The sequence below is a fragment of the Diospyros lotus genome, chromosome 11 (genome assembly GCF_014633365.1).
Source record: "Diospyros lotus cultivar Yz01 chromosome 11, ASM1463336v1, whole genome shotgun sequence".
NCBI classification, from domain to species: domain Eukaryota; kingdom Viridiplantae; phylum Streptophyta; class Magnoliopsida; order Ericales; family Ebenaceae; genus Diospyros; species Diospyros lotus.
The window spans coordinates 16,183,643-16,203,923 of record NC_068348.1 but is presented as its reverse complement, the minus strand read 5'-3'; the positions used below and the strand labels follow the sequence as shown (position 1 = coordinate 16,203,923).

General features: G+C 34.7%; 1 protein-coding gene across 5 annotated transcripts; it reads left to right on the top strand.

Annotated features, from left to right (window-relative positions):
- The first annotated feature begins 8,214 nt into the window (after positions 1-8,214).
- Positions 8,215-15,368, top strand: LOC127813607 (probable trehalose-phosphate phosphatase F). 5 transcript variants are annotated; one of them, XM_052354653.1, is made up of 15 exons: positions 8,215-8,373; positions 8,512-8,590; positions 12,015-12,112; positions 12,234-12,325; positions 12,405-12,726; positions 12,818-12,958; positions 13,056-13,127; positions 13,234-13,359; positions 13,488-13,544; positions 13,704-13,805; positions 13,914-13,991; positions 14,184-14,253; positions 14,371-14,438; positions 14,804-14,896; positions 15,007-15,368. In XM_052354653.1, exons 3-15 carry the CDS (start codon positions 12,089-12,091, stop codon positions 15,064-15,066), a joined length of 1,305 nt encoding a protein of 434 aa, XP_052210613.1. In that variant the 5' UTR covers positions 8,215-8,373; positions 8,512-8,590; positions 12,015-12,088; the 3' UTR covers positions 15,067-15,368. The 5 variants fall into 5 exon arrangements, with proteins under 5 accessions (XP_052210613.1, XP_052210610.1, XP_052210612.1 ...); XM_052354650.1 differs by having other exon boundaries at positions 12,234-12,417; positions 12,542-12,726; XM_052354652.1 differs by having other exon boundaries at positions 12,234-12,417.
- Positions 15,369-20,281: the final 4,913 nt, after the last annotated feature.

Genomic DNA, 20,281 nt, shown 5'->3' with positions numbered 1-20,281 from the left:
AAGTCCATCTCCTTTGTCAGAAAGGAAGAGACCCACGTCCAACGGTGGCAAAAGCATAAGCTATGACCAACTAGCCACCATGAAAACAAAAGGATGCGGCTAAGAAAGATGATGGGTTATGGTGGGGAACCGAAGAACCCCTTAATGCCATTGTTTTCCTCTGACAATTGCCATTATGATCTTTGGTGATTACAAACGGTGGGTCTCTTCTCCTTTCCCTTTATTCTTATGTACAAGCTTGGTTTACTCTTGTAAGAAGTATGTTTTGATAATGACAAGTTATATGCAAAAAAAAATTCAAACGATCAAATACTTGATTCTGAGTGTCTCAAAAATTAATTTCAATAATGTTATATTGTTTACATGTCCAAAGAGTATTTGTTATAATTCAATGTTTCAAGAAACATTAAATCATGTTTTTAGGAGATCGGAAAAACAAAGCATGAATACTTAAATTTTTCTCCAAACATGAGAAATCATATTTCAAGTGTTACCAAAGAAACAAAAGTCCTCAAAAAGAACCAAGATTAAAAGTGGTTTCTTCAAAACCTAGCATTCTCTAAAGTTGTCGACTAAGTGCATGTTTTTTGCTTGGATCTATCGAGAGAGAGGCTTGCATCTGTCGACTACTAGTGTTCAAGAAATTGAATCTGTCGTCAAAAAGCCTTGCTTCTGTCAACTAACAATGAGTCATCTTGCTTGCTTCTTTTTGTTAATCTCAATCTGTCGACTAAGCTTTCCATTTTGTTGACTAACAGATTTAATAAATTCATTCTATCAACTAAGTGTATTAATCTGTTGACTTTGTATTGTTGTATTACTTGTTTCTGTGGACTAATTAATTTATTTTGTCAACTAAGTATAGTTTATTGCTTAATTTTGTCGACTATCTCTTGTCTTCTGTCAACTAACTCCTTTAACAGAAAGTCATAACGACTAGTTTTTCAAATCCCAACGGTCACAAATGGTTGTATTTCTCTTGGATCTCTTGGGATGCTTATAAATACAAGTCAATAATGATCTTGAGAAGGCTAATGGACGGGAATGAATTGATTTAAGTTTACATTTATACTCATTTGTATTTACATTGATTGTGCTTCATTTTTCTCTCTTCAAGGCTTTGATCTAAATTTGTATTAATTCATTCAAATCTTGTTTTGTACTTTTAGAGATCTTGTAACTAAGAGATTCATTTATTAGATTCTCTCTTATTGTTAAAATCTTGTATTTCCTAGCTTGTTATGCTAGAGAACTTGCTCTTTGAAGCAAGGGATTGAAATACCTAGCTAGGTGCTAGAGGGTTTGGTTATATAAGCAAGAGGTTTGTAATTTCCTAATCTTGTACTAGAGGGTTTACTTGGTTAAGTAGGAGGTTTTAGTAGATTAGTTGAAAAATCCTTAGTAAGGAACTAAGGTAGTGGTCTAGGCTTGGTTAAGCCAAATCACTATATATCTTTGTGTTCTCTTGTGCTTGTGTTTTCTGATCTATTTATCTTTCCAAGCATTTCTTTATTCCTCACTTAGTTCACATATTTATCTTTGTAAAGTTACATTTGTCATTTTATATGTTTTATGTTTTAAATCATTAAAACCTCAATTTGTATCAAAAGGATTTTAAGTTCTATCAAGTTTTTAAATTATCCAATTCACCCCCTTCTTGGGTGTGTGCCATAGCATTTCAAACCTATCAATGCAAAGACATAATACATACAATTTAAAAAAAAAAACATGAATTTCTAAAATGTAAGCTCTAATATCACATGTTAGCCATAATATTGCTTGTACAAATAACATTAAACAATTACACGTCATGCTCATAAACCTTAGAAACTTAATGTAATTCACATACTGTAGTTAAATAAATACGTATCTAGATCCATTAGGACTTTAAGCCCGTAAAGGAGATTGTTGGTTGATGACGAAAATTCCCAGAATTTGATTTCTCCCCCTTTATGCCAACCTTAATGATGGATGTAAAATATGACTGTAATTTATTTTTTGTGTGTTGGGTAGGGAGAGGACCAAACCCCTATTTATAATAGTAGAAGTAGCCTCCCATCAACGCTCATCAAGAGTTATACATATCTTCTAAACCATATTGAACTTTAAATAATCTATTATCTTATTAAATCCTTTTGATTATTTCATTAGATAAATGTTATGGTATCTGATAAATTATTTACTTCAATTATCATGTGAGCTAGAAGATAATTTCTTGCAAGGATTTGAATCTAAGATAAGTTGGACTATAGTTTCAAAACATCATACCTAGATTTTGAAACCTTTGTCTAAAGTTTCATCAAACCTTCTTTAACTTGTCAAAAAAAATTGTCCCTACACTAAAAAAAAAAAAAATTGTCACAACAAGGTGAGATTGTTATAATCTACCTTGGGTTTCTTTAATATCCATTGTGGGGTTTTAAAGAGTTCTTTAATTATTATGAGATTATCTTGGGTGTGACTTCTTATACCAATTGATTCTTGATAATGGATTTTAGTCAAAGCTTGTCTTGTGATTCTTCCTTTCATATTTAAGGATTTGTCACGTTAAATCTTTGTGTTCCTACATGTGATTGTTTGGTTTCATTTTGCTTTATTTGGATGTTGTCATTATCTAGTCATCCATTAAATTGTCATGGAGAGGGGTTTATTTTTTTGATTATTTAATAATTTGAGTTTTCTCACAACAATTGGTATTAGGGTTTTGATCCTTTTATTTGGTTGTGGTTAATTATAAATGGAAATTCTAACCGAATGATTAGCTTGAACGAAAATAATTATCACTCATGGAAAAGAAAGATATTGGATTTATTTTATTGCAATAAGCTTTAGAAACTTGTTATTGATGATAAGACATATGCAAATAAGCTAAAGGATATGATTGATATTGATTGAAAAAAGTTGAATAGAGAAGTAGTTGGATTTATTCATCAATTGTTATATGACAATTTTTATCATCATGATGAGAATGAAACTTTAGTTTTTTCCTCATTGACCATGATGGCGTGCTTTGGAGCGTCTTTCGCCTTGGAGTTTGAACTCTCTTGGAGATGTTCCTTATTTTCTATTCCATGTATCTCCATTATGTTTCCTTCTATGTTGTTTGATCCAGTCGTGTGTGGATCTTGTGTGTCTATTGTCTCTTATGTGATTTTGTTCTCTAGGGTATGCCCTAGTTTGTGTTCTGTACAGACGTTTTCATTCTTTTTATACATATCTCTTTTACTTAAAAAAAAAAAAAACTTTAGTTTTTTCTTTGTGGAAGAAATTGGGAGAGTTGTGTGGTAGAAAAATAGTTAACAATAAATCTTTCTTGATGTGTAAATTGGTGAATCTGAAATACAAAGATGAAACTCATATGACTAACCTCTTGAATGAGATGTAGACATTTATTAATCAACTTGTAACATGAAAGTTAATTTTGATGATAAGATACAAGCTTTGTTTCTTTAAAGCTCCCTTTCAAACAATAGGGTTGCACCTAGTAATTTAGCTCTAAAGGGTGTTGTTAGAATGAGTTAGATGAAAAATAGTGTATTAAATGAAGAAACAATGAGAAAAAAAGTTGGATTGTTATCTAATTCAAAATCCCTATGCATTGAAAACAAGGGGAGATCTAGAAACCAGAAAAGAAGTTAAAATTGTAAAGGGAATTCTAAAAGAAACTCCAAGTTAAGAAATGAAATTGAGTGCAATTGGTTTCACAAGATGGGTAATAAACTATTGCAATTGGAAATACTCTCAAAAGAAGAAAGACGATAATAATATAAAAAATAGTGACAAAGATACAGTTGCATCTACTTTTGAAGAGACTATTATATTATCGGTGATGAGAACATGGTAAGTTTGTTATTCCATCAATCAAATTGGATCATTTATAGTGTTGCATCCTTCCTTGTTACTTCAAAGATGACATTCTTCTATCTTATCAAGAGGTGATTTTAGTGTAGTTAGAATAAGAAATGATGGTGTTTGTAAAAGTGTGGGCTTGAGAGATATTTTCTTAGAAAATAATACTAGTTTGCAAGTTAGTTCTTAAAGATGTTAAACATATATTAGAAATTAGACTGAATTTAATTTTAATTAGAAAACTTGATGACTAAGAATATAGTAACATCTTTGTTGAAGGGAAGTGAAAACTTGTACAAGGTTCTCTTATTGTTGGTAGAGGCTAGAAACATAATTCACTCTATTTGATGCAAGACAAGTTATATAGAGAAATGGTGAATGCTTTAGATAGATTGTGATCGCATGATAGAGTTATTACACAAAATATTTGGTCATATGATTCAAAAAGGTCGGAATTTTGCTAGTTAAAAAATATTTGTTCCCGAGTATGAAAGGTGTTGAATTGAAACATTGTGAACACTTTTTGGTAGGTAAGGAACACAAACTCAATTTTAAGAATTATTTTTCTTCAAAGAAATTACATGCTTTGGATTTGATACATTTTGATGTGTGGGGTCCCATGACAACTAAGACAATTAGTGGTGTATCGTACATTGTCACATTTATTGATCCAGAAAGGTTTGGGGATGTGTACTAAAATTTAAAAATCAAGTACAAGATGTGTTTATAAAATTTCATGACAGTGTTGAAAGCTAGATGGACAAAAAATTATAGTGCATTTGAACAAATAATAGAGGTGAGTATAAGGGATTGTTTCCTTACTACTATAGAAGTCACGTTATAAAGTATTAGATATGATTGCTCTAAAATAAGATGCTTTCACATGCAAAATTGTCAAAGACCTTTTGAGTCAACATAATGAGGATAGTAGTGGATCTGTTTAATCTTTCACCTTTTGCTCCTTTGAATATTGATGTTCCAAAAAGGGTATGATTACGAAAGAAAGTTTGCTATAATCACTTGAAGGTATTTGGTTGTGTTGTTTATGTGCACATTCCAAAGTATGATAGATCAAAACTTGACTTCAAGTCAAAGCAATGTATTTTCCTCTACTATGGTCATGATCATTTTGGCTACAGACTTTGGGATCTAATTGTCAAGAGATTAGTAGGAAATGGAGATGATTTTTATTGAGGGTCAAACTATTGAAGATATCATACAAGGATAGAAATATAAAGATTATATATCGAAAAAAGGTGATTCAGATAGTTATTTCATCTTGTAGTGAGGTTCGATATTAGTATTGAACATGCAACTAAAAGTAGAGATAATAAAATTGAGTTTGAAAGCCTAAAGTAAAGATACAATCGTTGCATGAAAATGAAACTTATGAGCTAGTAAAGCTACCTAAGAGAAAGAAAAAACTAAAAAAATAAATGCGTGTACAAGCTGAAGACTAAGATAATGTTTCACAGCCTAACTATAATACTAGACTCATGACAAAAGGCTTTAGTAGAAAGAAATAGTAGATTTTGAAGAAACATAACTTATGAGCTATGTTTGGTTTAGCTACTAGCAAGGATTTGAAAATTGAGTAGATAGATATAAAAATAACATTCCTTCATAGTGAGTTGGGGGAAGAGATTTATATGGGGCAACTAAAAGTTTTCATTTAAAAGGTAAGAAAGACTTGATTTGTTGATTAAAAAAAAAAGATTTTATAGATCAAAACAAGCACCCCAATAATGGTATAAAAGTTTGTCTTCAATAAGGAAAAGTGATTATCAAAAGACTACTTTAGATCATTGTGTTTTTATGAGGCATTTCTAAGGTGGTGATTTTCTCATTTTGCTTGTCTATTTTGATGATATGTTGATTATTTCATCAAAATAAGTAGAAAACTAGCAGGTTAAAAAAAAGATTGGTAAATCTTTTTCTATAAAAGACCTTGGATTAGTGAAACAAGTACTTGGTATAAGAATTACTCGTGATAGGAGAACAAAAATATTATAGTTGTCATAGGAGAAATATATTGAAAAAGTACTTGCAAAGTTTTGTATGAACAAGCGAAAACTAGTTGATACTCCACTTGTAAATCATTTTAGTTTAAGATCCAAGCAATGTCCTACCACATACAAAGAAAAGGAAGGCATGAAGAAAGTTCTTACTCAACAATTGGTTATTTGATGTGTCTAGTTGGTGTGGTTAGTAGATTTCTATCCAATTTAGGTAGAAAATATTGGAATGCATTCAAGTGGATCCTTAGGTATCTCAAAGGTACATCTAAAACTTGCGTTTGTTTTGGAACTAATAAGTTTGAGTTGGAACGTTTCACAGATACAAATATGGGTGGAAATGTTGACTCTCGAAAATCCACATTAGGGTATTTGATAACTTTTATAGGGGATAGCAACATCTTGACATTGCAAAAGTATGTTGCATAATTTATTATCGAAGTAGAATTTATTGCAAACTATTGAAGTTTGTGCAGAGTTGTTATGGATGAATATATTTTTAGAGTAGCTCGAGTTGAAACAAGGGAAGTATGTGTTATATTGTGCTTCTTAGAGTGCCATTTATTTAAGCAAAAATTCAAGCTTTTACTCGAAGTCAAAACACATTGATATAAGATATTATTGAATTCTAAAATATTGTAGTTTAAAAAGATTTGTAGGGATGAGAATGCTTCAAATATGATAACTAAATCTTTGACGACCAAAAAAAAAAATGAAAGTTGTAAAAGGAAAGTTGGGATGACCATTCACCCTATATAGCTCTAAAACATGAGATTTGTTGGGTTTCTTCCCCATGTGGGCTGGTAGAGAGATAATGCACATTATTCTATAAGCCCCATAATTATTACTTTGGATCCATAAGAAAATTTGTGAAAAGAAATAAAGAAAAAATTAAGGACAAATTAGAATTTTATAAATTATAATTTGAGATAAATATAAAGACTTATTTAAAAGTCTTGCAAAAGTCCAAATTAATTTGAAATTACATTTACTTACTTTTAATTTGAATTGCAACTGAAAAATTAATTGGGAGTGCATTTGAATTTGGAGACCATGTATATATGCCTTGCCCTGTGTGTGTGTGTATTTTGATTGTGTGCTTTGCTTGTTTAGAAGTTAAAAGAGAGGATTTATTTGCAGGGATTTCTGGCTCAAAGGCTGAAAAGGAGCTTAGGCATGGTTCGATTTTATTTTTATCAAATATGAAATAGGCTGGTATAAAGCTGGGCACCAGTTGGAACGAGTCGTGATGGGCATTTTGGTAAATCTAAAACACCCCCATCAAGGTAATGCGTGGGATGTCACTATTAATCCTATCCATCCGATACCCTGGAGGGGGAGGGGCGGGCAGTGCACAAACAATTAGAGCGTGAAATGGGTCTACAGTGGGCGTTTATGATCCCAATGGAGAGTGGGCCTACTGGGCGATGTCCTTAGAAGATTCCAACGTGATCCCCTCCCCGGGATTGTCAATTTAATCTCAGCCGCCCGTTTTAGTACCCTTTTTCGCTTGATGTTGATTTTGGATTTGGACCGAGTGAAAACAGGCAACCCGTGTCACCACCCATCCCCATCCCCCTAAAAGTAAAACCACCCTAAAGGAACTTCGTTCACACAAATTCCATCAAAACTCAAATCTTTTACTATATATGGACATGATACTAGAATAGATGTATGTATAAAAATAAATAAATAAATATTTTTAAATAAAAATTTATGCTTGGCGATTATAGTTTATTGTAAACTTTAATTAATTAATGGCGAGTTTTAATGTAAGAATAAAATTAATTTAATTTAATTGTGATCTAATTATTGTGGGTTAATTTAATTGAATGATTGATGAGACTAAAGCTTTTTTTCTCCTTTCCTTTCCTTTGATAACACCAAATCTTTTTATTTTTTTTTTCTTATAGCTTAGATGTAAATTGTAATATATTACATTAACCCAATAATAATAATAATATTACAATTAAATTGAATATTTCTTTCATCTTTGATATTCTCCTCGTAGTTGGGTTCATGTGCCGCTACCCACCCACCCCCGTTGACGCGCCGATAACCGCCAGCTGGAAGTGGAAAAGTCGGGACGCCTTAGGGGCGTGCTAGGGTCTACACTGACACGTGGACACGTCAGGCGATGCATATGAACAGGTGTCGTCACGTATGCGTGGCCATTGACGCGCGCCACCTACACTTGTCGGTTACCCTCACCGCTAGTCGCCTTCAAAAAGATGTATTAAATGTTACGAGTTGTTGGGTGGTTTTCCCGTAACTATGGGGGCGAAGGGAGGCTAATTTGGTAAATCCATCGGTAGGATGTTTCCGTTTAAACAAACCGAGTGGTTTGCCTTGTTTGGCACGTCTTATTGGCTAACCCCATACTCTATAAATAGCCGTCCTTCGCACTTCTTTTCCTTCTTCCTTTCCCGTTTTTCTCTCGCTTTCTCTCTCTTTTCCGTTACTTTCTCTCTCTGCTCTGCGGCTCATTTCTAGGGCTTTTATTCGGCAGGTGAGGGTAGCTCCAAAGCTTCTTTTCTTCTCCTTTGTTTGTCATGCATTTTACGCTTGGGTCTCGTCGAGGTTCAATTTTCTCGGACGCGTTTCTGTTTATTCTCGCGTTTCTTCAATCCTTTCTTTTGCTGTACAGGGTCTGAATCCGAAATCTGGACGTTCAGGTGATTGAGTTACAGGAAACGTTTGGTGATTTTTCATCAGCTCCGAATCAGGTATTGCGGCTCTGTTTTCTCTCTGAATTTTTTCTGTTGCTATTTTAAATCTTGGAAAATCTACGAGCCTCTTCCATTCAATGCCGATGGAATTGAGCTAAAGAAGATGACTCATTTTGTTCGGTGCGTTTTTTGTGGAAGATCCATATGTCTGTATTTATTTTGTTCATGTCTTTGGTTAACTTCCGTGATTCTGATTTCTTCTTTTTACTATTTCTGGTGGCGACATGCAAGGTGTATCAGAACCATAATTAAATGAGTCTCTCTCTCTTTCTGCGTTTTGTTTTCTTTGTTTATTTAGCTGAGCTAGTTTCTGACCACCTGTTTTTACGAATTAGATATTGAGAGTATCTTCTTCCTTGCGTGGCGTGTAATGGTTTTATAAGATTATTTTGTTATAGAAAATACAAGCTAGTCATGATTTGACTGCCCGATTTCTTAATTTCTTCCTTATTAAGTTTAGATATTTGACTTTGTCGTTTCTTGTAAACTGGCTCGACGTCGATCTTTTGCAATTATGCCTTAATCAACTTTTGGAATAGAGCGTGAAAAGTAAAAGCGAGAGGGAGTTCCGTGCGCGGAGCATACCGCCAGAAAGAAAAAAGGTTGTCTGATGGTGCGTTTGGCATTTCATAAATCGCCTTTTCTAACTTTGGATGACAATTCCAAGGTTTTTATCCAATTTCATACTCACCCATATATATATTATTAATAACATATATTATTATTATTATATCTAGATACAGGAAAGTACTTTCCATTAATTTTTTTAAAAAATTACTGAATTCGAGAATCCATTGAGTCTCCCAATAATTTTCCATTTCAACGGGTATGATTACCGCTACTGAAGCCACATGATGTCTGCGAACTTTTTGTTCAAATCTGGGCAGATTATGGTTCAGGGTATTCACGTTAGTTGAGTAGGGCTGGAGAGAGAGTTTATGTTGTTTGGCAGGTGAGGTGTCATGTCATAAATGTATGTGGCGTTAGAGTTGTCAGTGTATTTTTTGCTCTACTTTCATGTTACAATTCTGAATTTCCTTAATCAGATCTGACAATTTAGCTAGAGTCTTTTTGACTTTTATATATATATATAATAAATTAATAATATTTGTTATGTTTGATAGTCTCAATTGATTTTTCAACAAAATAAAATATCTAATATATTTTTATATTAATTTTAACAATCACGTTATTATTGTTAAAATCAACATATAGGCATTAGGCATTTTAACTTATATAGAATGATTTTAAACTATTAAATAAGATAAAATATCAATGTCCTACATACATATGTGCAAGCGCGCTGTTGATGAAACATAATCGAAGGATCTTGTAAGTTGTTAATATATTATTTTATTATTTCCGTAATAGAGTAATTTAATATCTAATTGTCCGAGTACTAGTACATACCTATCTTAATTATAGGCTTATCATTTATATTGGAACCTTCAAGATTTTAAAAACCTTGCTTTTATCACAGAATTAATACTTGTATGTGGGGAAAATATATGTCATAAGATGTATGAAAATATCTCGACTTCCGAAAAACCGCAAGGTTTTGTTTCTCCAAAATGTTGAGGCAACACATTGTTATTGACTAGAAGAACCGGTGGCTTTTCCATATATTTATTCTTCTTTGCTGGATGGCTTTTTTTTATCTTTAATGCTGTGGCCTGAACACCTTGCTATTAGAATAATATGCGCTCATTAAGTGTAGCAATGCAATCGCAACAGTTGAAATAGTATTTTCGTATTGTAAGCTTGCACATAAGCAAGTATGATTTAAACCACAGACCATTCAACTAAAATCTGTTATTACTTGTGCGTCAGCGAAGTTAATTTGTATGAATCTATCTAATGGTTTTGATGATGTTTCCTAATAAAATGGTCAGGCCATCAATTCAAACTTTTTATCGACAATCCGGTTCACTGTTAGGTCCAGGCATGTGAAGCATACTTATCTAAGACTTTTATTGTTCTCTTAATTGTTATGGGTACATCCCCCGTCATGGGTTGCAAGGTGGTCCTTTCTTTTAAGAATAAATTTGAGTCAGACCGGAAGTTTGGTGAGACATGCCAATCTCCTATTGACATTATTGACCCAACATTTAGGTGTATCATCCACATGCGCGCGCACGTATTTTATGTCAATAATATGAATCCAAGTCATATATATAAATATATATATATATATATAAATTATACACATAATACACATATAAATTGAATATTCTACATCTTCATGACTTGGTAGGGGGTACCATGTTTTCGTAAAGTCCTTAGTTCAAATAGTTGTCTGAATAGTATATCAATGATCCAAATATCCGCAGCAACTATGCATTTAAGCAACGAAGGGAAAATATGTTGATTCAAATTGCATGAATTACAATCATAACCACACCGAGGCTGCAATTTCTTTTCTTTCAGATCTCTGGATTTGAAAATATTTCTCACTGTTGCTCATTTGGAAAAAATCACTGCAGTGTTATCTTTTACCTTATTCTCTTATACTTGTGAGTTATCTTGCAAGTGCCATTTATCTAGTATGTGTAATTAGTCTCTGGTTTTTCTGCATTATGCGAACACTAATTGTTGAGGCACCCAGCGCGTGATGTCTTTAATTTGGGTAGGTGAGAGGAGCAAAAGAGCACCTTGCAATATTTCCATTCCATCAAGGACTAAAGTTGGGATACTTAAAATTAAGGAATAAACTTGGAATGGTTTTGAGCCATCCACAATTGGCTAGATAGTATGTTTTGGTGGATCCCATCTCTGCAGTTGATGCACCGTCTTTATTTCTTGGTGCTGTTTTTTCCCTTTTATTATTCCTTGCAAAACTGAGAGACGCTTAAATTTTAAAGGTTTATTAAGCTTTGCAGTCCCCTTTTAGTCATCTAGTTTGCTGCAAGAGTTAATGGGTTAATACAGCTAAATGGAACTGTAAGAATATACATGTAACCATTTCGGTTCATGTAAAAAGGAACTAATATAACATATTTCTGAAAGTTTCCCTTGGAATTTTAGCCAGTATTAGCTTGGCAAATGACCTGTGTGTTGTGTTAAAAAAAGGTAGAATTGTTGAATTAGGTTTATTCTGCTGAACTAACTCAAGTTCTTTGAATTCTTATTTTCCATAAACTGTTGTTTGGAAAATTCTCTCTGAAGTAAGACAGAATGATGCTAATTTGGCAGTGATATTTTCTTGATTAAGATTTGAATCTCTGTTTAAGACCATGAATGACGCATCAGAAACATCTGATTCTTTTATAGCTGTCTCAGATTAATTTTCCTCAAATATACACCTGGAAGCAAAATTTGTTTGTTTTTCTTTCAAGTGTATTTTTTCTCTACGATTAGTTTTCCAAGTAGTAATTATGAGTGCATGTGACATTAGATTTACTGTACTCTTCTCATGCTACAGGTGGAAAGTGGTATTTGCGGGGTTTACATCACTAGAAGCACTTTGTAGAAATTATGTTCAGTCTCCTGCTATAAATGCAGTGTAGGCTTGGAGATGAGGTATTCTGCAGTTTAAACGCTGGTGTTTCCTTGTCAAATAAAATTCAAAGAAAAAGAGAGACAAAAAGATGAGAAGTACTAGAGTTATGTCTTCCTTATCATATTTTGCTTTGTTCGTCAGATATCAGGAAGCCTATTCTTGATGGACTGCTCACCCAGCAGCAGTGACAAGAAAACTTTGAAGAGGTGGTTTTTTATAGACAAAAGGGTTGGGTAAAATCCAGCATTTGGTGAATAGTAGGTCCCTTTTTCTGGCAACGGCTGCATTTTGGATTCAACTCTCAGTTTCTAGTTGTGATCTTGGTGTAAGTAATCTACATCTGATGGATTTGAAGTCTTCAAATGCTTCTCCTGTTCTCACTGATCCAGCACCCTTGAGCAAGTCTAGACTAGTACGGCATCATAGTCTGTTTCCTTATTCACAATCAGGACCATCATTATCCTCTGGCATGCTAGAAATTCCAATAAAGAAGAATGGAAGGTCTGACGATGTTCGGTCCAATGGTTGGCTTGATGCCATGGAAGCTTCTTCACCTCCTCACAAGAAGATACTAAAAGATTTCAATGTTGACATGCCCCCAGATGATGGTGATACTGCATATTCGTTGTGGATGGTTGGCCTAGTGTCTTTATCTAAGTACCAGCGCCTGATTATCATAGGAATTATCAAAGTAACTTTTTGCCCCCTTTTTGATTATTATGCAGATGAAATTTCCTTCAGCCATAAACTCCTTTGAGCAAATTATGAACCACGTGAGGAATAGGAAGATAGTTATCTTTTTAGATTATGATGGGACTCTTACTCCAATTGTAGATGATCCTGATTGTGCCTTCATGTCCAATGAGGTCTGTTCTTAATTATATTGTTCATATCTATGAGTATTTCTTCCTCCCATCCTTGTCAAGATGTATGTTTGTGCTGAAGTAAAATCATCTGTATCAGATGCGTTCAGCCGTTGGGAATGTTGCAAAGTACTTTCCAACAGCAATCATTAGTGGAAGAAGCCGTGATAAGGTAGGGGAATAAATTTTATGGAACTAGAGAAGCAAACTGAAACATTTTACTTCTGTCCTGCCCATTTATTTGCCTTATGACTCATTATGATACAAGATATTTTCAGGTTTTTGAGTTGGTCGGACTAAGAGACCTCTACTATGCTGGTAGTCATGGTATGGACATCATGTTCCCAGTAAGAGACACGGGGATTGCTGACTCTTCAAATTGCATTAAATCTACAGACAAACAGGTAAAAACACGCATCTTTCTGGAACTCCCTTTTGATGGTACAGATAGACTCTGATTGTTGCTCCATCCACTGCTTCTCTAGCAAAAAGTGGAGTTCTCTGATGTTCCTCTGTTATATCTTTCTTGCAGGGCAAGGAGGTAAACCTTTTCCAGCCAGCTAGAGAATTTTTACCCATGATTGAGGAGGTGTGTTACTGTAGTTTATAACATCTTACCAGTTGTGCAAGTATTTCATCTTTGTCTACCATGATGCCGAACCTAGTGTTATGCATGGTTACTAGATTGTGCTGGCAGTTTGATCTTTGCAGACCACGATTTAAATCGGGTCTTTATTACTTTCTGCAGGTTTTTAGAACCCTTGTGGAGAAAACCAAAGATATCAAAGGTGCAAAAGTTGAGAATCACAAATTTTGTGCCTCTGTACATTATCGTAATGTAGATGAGAAGGTAAACGCCCAGAGATGATAATATATTATGAGAAAGCTCGTGCTAGCTTTTGTTAGTCTTTTGGTCACAAGTTAATATAAGTTTTGCCTTCTTTCTGAATGATTCCAGTATTGGCCCTCGATTGCCCAATGCGTTCATGACATTTTGCAAGATTACCCTCGACTGCGACTAACTCATGGGCGGAGGGTACTTTACCACCAAGCTCTCTCTTGTTAATAGCATTTTTTTCTTTTCTGTGATGTCCGCCTCTGCCATTTGGATCGTTATGTTCTTTGACTACTCTTTTTTATCTTTATTTTTGCTCGTGTACTGCTTCCATAATTTATTTTTTGCGCGTTCATCTGCTAATCAGGCTTGTTTCTCTTTAACACAACACAGGTTTTAGAGGTCCGTCCTGTAATTAACTGGAACAAAGGGAAGGCAGTAGAATTTGTGCTGGAGTCACTTGGTAAGCGAACTTGCTGGAATGGATTACACATTTTTCTTGTAGTTATTGCATTATTATAGCTTTGTGTTGGTTGTGTTTTGCTTCATAGACATAATTGACAAACTGGTGCACTTGCAGGGCTAAGTAACAGAGATGTGCTCCCAATCTATATTGGAGACGACAAGACAGATGAAGATGCATTGAAGGTAGCTGCTACCTTATAAAATCTGTGTTTTGGATTATCACCAAATTTCAGCTTCTATCATGCTCTGCTATGTTTAATAATTAAATAAATGAATAATTATTATATTCATATACAAATTACACAACTCATTAATAATTATATATTATAATTAAAAAGAACAAAAAAATACCCCCTAGATGATAAGCTCTCACAGCATATCACGACTTAATTTGAATTGGTTGCATGAATTTTATCTTTGCCAAACATTTCTATTACCACCTTATCTTTTTATCAAGCAAATTCCTCCAATATTATTTATGATATTTTCGTTTATGATGCAAAAAAATACACAAATTAAAAAATTTATTTTTCAACACTCTGTATCAGGTACTGAAGGAGGGGAACCGAGGGTATGGAATTCTCGTCTCTTCAGTTCCAAAAGAAACCAATGCATCCCACTCTCTGAGAGACCCTTCAGAGGTACAATTATTCCTATTTCTAAATTATTTCTTTTTATTTTTTTTTTAAAAAAAATCTTTTTTAAACTGTTAAAAGACTTAAAAGAGAGGATATTATGCTTACTGGTGCAGGTGAAACAATTCCTGGAGTGTCTCGTGAAATGGAAGGAGGGAAGCGCATTACAGAAGTGACTACTAATTAAGTCGCTTCTAGTATAGTTTAAATTTATTTATGGGTCTTATATTCTATAATAAAGCATGTCAGGTGGGAGCAGCAGCTGCATTGATTTCCCAAGTCATTTTTTATTTTCTTTGATTATTATTATTATTATTATTATTATTATGCAATTACGCACTTTGTCTTGCTTTTATTGTTTTAAGAATTTTCTATCCATCTTTTGTCTTTGTAAAGCTTCCCTTTTACTTTTATCCCAATATCTGTTGGGTAATGTTTGGCTCAATTTATAATAGAATTTCCTTTACTTTGTGAGCTTTATCAAGGTTTCATTACATGATGATGGGATTTCTGTTTATGTAGTTCTGGTTTGACATAAGCCTTTCAACAGTTAGGATTTGCAACAGATCTATGGGATTTAGATCTTTTTAAGTGATGGTTCAACTTAGAGTCATTTAAATTTTGATTGGATCTCATGAAATTAGATTTTAATGGATCAGAATCGGATATAGTAAAATAAAACTTAAAATGGCTTTTTTTTTTTCTTTTAAACTTTTTGTTAAACTTACCATCATTTCAACCATATTATATTATATGTATACAAATAATTTTTTTAATTCAAATAAAATTAAAAAAAGATATAAAACATATAATATTGGTATGCTCTGCAAATAACAAACATAACCCAATTAAAGAGTTCCCATCGATCAAGAAGCATGAAACATAATTTGTTGAGCAAGTTAGGGAGAAAGGTAATGATGCCATCACTTGGTCATGAAAGATCAAGGCTATCACGAAGGATTAAGGCTAAAAGATCCACTATTGAAAAAGTAACTAAGAAATTAAGGAAAAAAATAAAAGCAACAAAGACCAAATAGAACCCAAGATAATGTCATGATACACGATCATGATGATTATGCACCCTTGGGAGCCTCTCTTATAGTCGATAGACCCTCTTAGAGTGTTCCTCAAATTGAATTTAGGATCCTCCCTAAGACCCACAAGAATATTTCGAGAGTCCATGGAATATGCCACAATATTTCAAGAATATACTATGAATATGAAGATGGTTGCCACGTGTCCCCTTCTCCCTCCTTTATAAATAGGAGGAACACCTCTTCTCTCAAGTAAAATTACTCTACCACCCCAACTTTATCTTTTGCACTCTAGCACTTGAAAAATAACTTATGCATTGAAGGGTTTGTGTGGGGACCTCCTCCCACGCCCCTAACCGGTTGTTCGTCTCAACAAGTCTCTAGGTTATTAGAGGGCACTCGGTCATTTCAGGGTCTCTCGTTTATTAGCGACCACCTGATCATTGCAATAAGACTTCCAGGTATCTTGATCATCCTTGCACAAGACTATCAAGATCACTTTTCCAATGTTACAAATTCATTATTGTATTTTGGAAATAACAATTGGTGCTATATGTGGGAATAGGATAAAAAGTTAAAATAAAGATCGTTATTGATGGAAAACACTAGAAGCAATTGATGAACTCTCTCTTAAGGTGTAGAGACTCACCTGTCTCCACGAGACCACCCTTAACACCCAATGGGAGCACACTTGCCTCCGCTAGACTCTCAGCAACAAGGGAGTATTCAATCAACTCCCCTAGATCCTTAGTAGCAGATAGGGAATCAACCACCTCCACTAGGCTTCCAACCCTCTATCAATTAGTATGGACGTCATGATCAGTTTGGCCTTTCATAGTAGGCTTTTCCCACAGTTCCTTGGGCAAAATATGAAGCACTACAACAACAACATATTGAGGGAATGCAGGCATTATGAGACATGGTGGTGAAACTTCAAAACATCATCCCCAATATGACGTTACTTGCAACACTAATGAGATTTGTACTAGAGATTGTCCCACCAAGGAAAGCCCAGCCAGGAGATGAGGAAACCATTTCCTATTGGGAAGCCACAATTGACACTCACTTGTCACTCTCAGTCCTCTCCTCGCAAAGGAAATCAGCCGAAACTCTTGCCCCGAGGAACTAATGCCTTTCCAAGGCAAAATCAGGAGCAAGAGCAAAATTATTGAGGAGATAGGAAGAACCCATAATAGGGAAAGACATCAGGAAATTGTGGCAAGTACACCTACAGGAAGAAGGCAAAGCCCTACTAGGGGTTCGACACCAAGGAATAAAAGGGTTGATAATCACACCACAATGAGTATGTGGGATTATATGAAGATGATGGTGGAAGAAGTGCTTGAACATAAGAGATTGGTTCTAATTGCAGAGGAACAACCAAGAAAAAGATCCCCATTCACTAAGAACATATTGGGGAAATCATTGCTGAGAAAATTTAAGATATTGCAGATTTCCCCCTATGCCAGCAAAGATGATCCCGACGATCATATTTAGAATTACGAGTCTTTGATTATACTTCATGGTTGGGATGATAAAATTATGTGTCAGACATTCTCATTAACTCTAACAAGGCACCTCAGACTTGGTTCAACAATTTACCTGAAGCATTCATCTCATCATTTGAGCAGTTACAGGTAGAGTTCATTAAAGCATTTGTTACTAACAGTCGAAAAAAGAAAAGCGTAATGTATCTTCTCATATTCAATAAGGAGGCAAAGAGACCCTTCACCAGTACATGGATAAGTTTTATAATTTCACTCTCAAGATTCGTGACTTACCAATTGAAATGGCAATATATGCCATGTTATAAGGGATGCAGTTGACTTCCCTACAAGAATCACTATCTCTAGACCCGCCAAAGTCCTTGGCGAATTTGTTCGTCAAGGAAAATAAATACATACACCATACGGAGGTAATAAAGACTGTGGCAATAGATGAGGACTGGGAGCGAAAAAGAAAGAAGCAAGATGTTAATGAAGAAATAAATCAACAACAAGAAAGAGCTCGAAGATTGGATGCAGTCGTGCCTCAATTTAATTATTATGCCTAACTCACCCAACCTCGACCCGCCATATTAGTAACCATAGAAGGGCCTCATCAGATTTCCAAAAATGGTGGATCAACCCATAAGAAAGAATCAGGATGAGTATTGCAGATACCATAGAGCTCGTGGCCCTTCCACTGATCAATGCTAGGAATTGAAAAATTAGATTAAGCTTCTTATTTGTGAAGAACGCTTACAATGATATGTACGAGAATAAGAGGGAAACGATAGGGAGCTGCAAAGAAGGGAAGATGGGCTTGAATGACAAGAGAGACATAATCAGAGACAGCAAGAGATGTAGCTCCCCAAATTTTTCGGACGTGCTATAACTTAGGATTTCTGGAATTTCTTTTTTTTCTTAACACATTCACTTATATACGTCACACCATTTCTTATAAACCCTAATGTTTACTTTCTCAGCCTAACAATCCCAATAATCGAATAGAGACAGGTGCTAAAATTTTAAATGCAAAAGCTAGATCAAACTTGATATGGTTCATAACCATAATGCTTTATTTATAATAAGAAGATGTTCAAGAAGTTTACAAAACGCATTACATGGATACCAACTCTCGTAAGCAACAATCGAACACCTTAAACATAACCAAAACATAACCAAAACATGCTAAGGTTTACATAGGTTCACACATAATCAAAACATGTTAAACATACTATATGTAGCGAAATAAGCCTATTCTTCAACTATCTCCTATCCCTTAGAGCCGCTTGTCGAACCTGGAACGTTTGAATATTTTAAGGATACAGTCTAATTAGAAGATGAATCTTTTAGTGAGAACTCCAAAACAGTTTATATAAATGCATGAATATATATAAAACGTATGAGGAAACAATGAGGACTACTCCGAAGTGTTTCGTGAACATGTCAGCCTCCTTTAACAAGAGTTTTCTCAATGGCGCACGCATAGCACCTCTTGGGAGGTTCCTAACAATGCCACCTCATCCTAACTTCATAGAACTCATGCAAGCACCACATCTACTGTCCCTTAGGCTCACGATCTTCCCCACGAGAGCTTTCTCGATGGCGTATGCATAGTTTCACTCGAGGGATATCTTAACTTTTTCCCTTAGATAACAACATATAGGTACAACAATATGGCCACACGAATTTTATAAATGCAATAGTTGAAAACCAACAACATATATTTTTTAGAAAAACACATTTCATATATGCAACATGATTTCGTGCAAGAGAACAATAGGAGTTTGCGTACAAGAGTCTCACAAAACACATTTCATGCAATAGGAGTCTCACATAAGAGAATAAAAATAGGATTTAGAGTATAGGAGCCTAACCTTGAACTTAATTCTGGATCCCTCGAAATTCGTGCTTGACCTCGATTCACATGCCAGGCATACTATTACTCAACCTTAAGCTTCAATGAGCCCTAACCATCATATTTATGTAAAATAATAACAATATTTATTTTTCCTAATTTTTCCTCCTATTTTCTCCTTATTTCCTTCTCAAAAATTCCAAAATAAATACGTTCTCAAGTATTTTTCCAAATTTTTCTCCACTATAAATTATAAATTATTTTTCTAGAAATTTTAAAATTAAAAATAGAAAAAATCACCTTGGACTGTGCGCATGAAATGGCACGTGAGGCCCACGCGCGTCTTCTTCTCCAGCGAGCTGCTCGTCGACCGACGATCATAATTTCTCCCCGACTTCACCAACTCAAAGCCCTCTTCCAATAAATCATCACGGCATGTGAATTTTGGCTCGAAACTATCACTAGATGGCCTCCAAATTGGCCAAGATCTATTCGGCTCTAGCCACCGTGCGCTTTTTCAGCCACCTTTGAAAACAAATTCAAATCGACTCGAAAACACCCCAAAATCTCTAGAAATGATCTTCTTCTCTAGGGGAAAAAAATCCCCTTAATCTCACCCTAAAAAACTTTCCAAAGTACGAGCAAATTGAAGCTCAATCTTGCCAAAAACCCTCGGCCAAAACTCGATTATTTTTAGCTAAACCCGACTATTCTTCAACCAATCACGGCTAGTTGTTGTGTGTGCTAGGAAACCTATCTCAGACCCTAATGGTCTAGGTTGTCTCCCTCATGCGCTATGGTGGCGATTTGATCTATAGCAGGCGATAGTGGCAGTTCGGCCATGCCTTTATGCAGAAGTTTTAAAAATTGCACATTTGCCCCTTTGAAACTTCCTTTTACATTTTGGGCCCATTCCTCAAGCCCCTAAATTATCCAACAATTCCACTAATTGTAATGCCCCACTTTCTTGGGCGCGTTATGACTTGGGACAATTCTGGGACAATAAATTTTTTTC

Excerpts from the sequence above, each read along its gene's own strand:
- LOC127813607 (XM_052354653.1), top strand. The coding sequence starts at position 12,089 with ATGCAGTGTAGGCTTGGAGATGAG. Across the intron at positions 13,360-13,487 it reads TTAAATCTACAGACAAACAG|GGCAAGGAGGTAAACCTTTT; the intron begins GTAAAAACACGC and ends TCTTTCTTGCAG. Across the intron at positions 13,806-13,913 it reads ATCGTAATGTAGATGAGAAG|TATTGGCCCTCGATTGCCCA; the intron begins GTAAACGCCCAG and ends GAATGATTCCAG.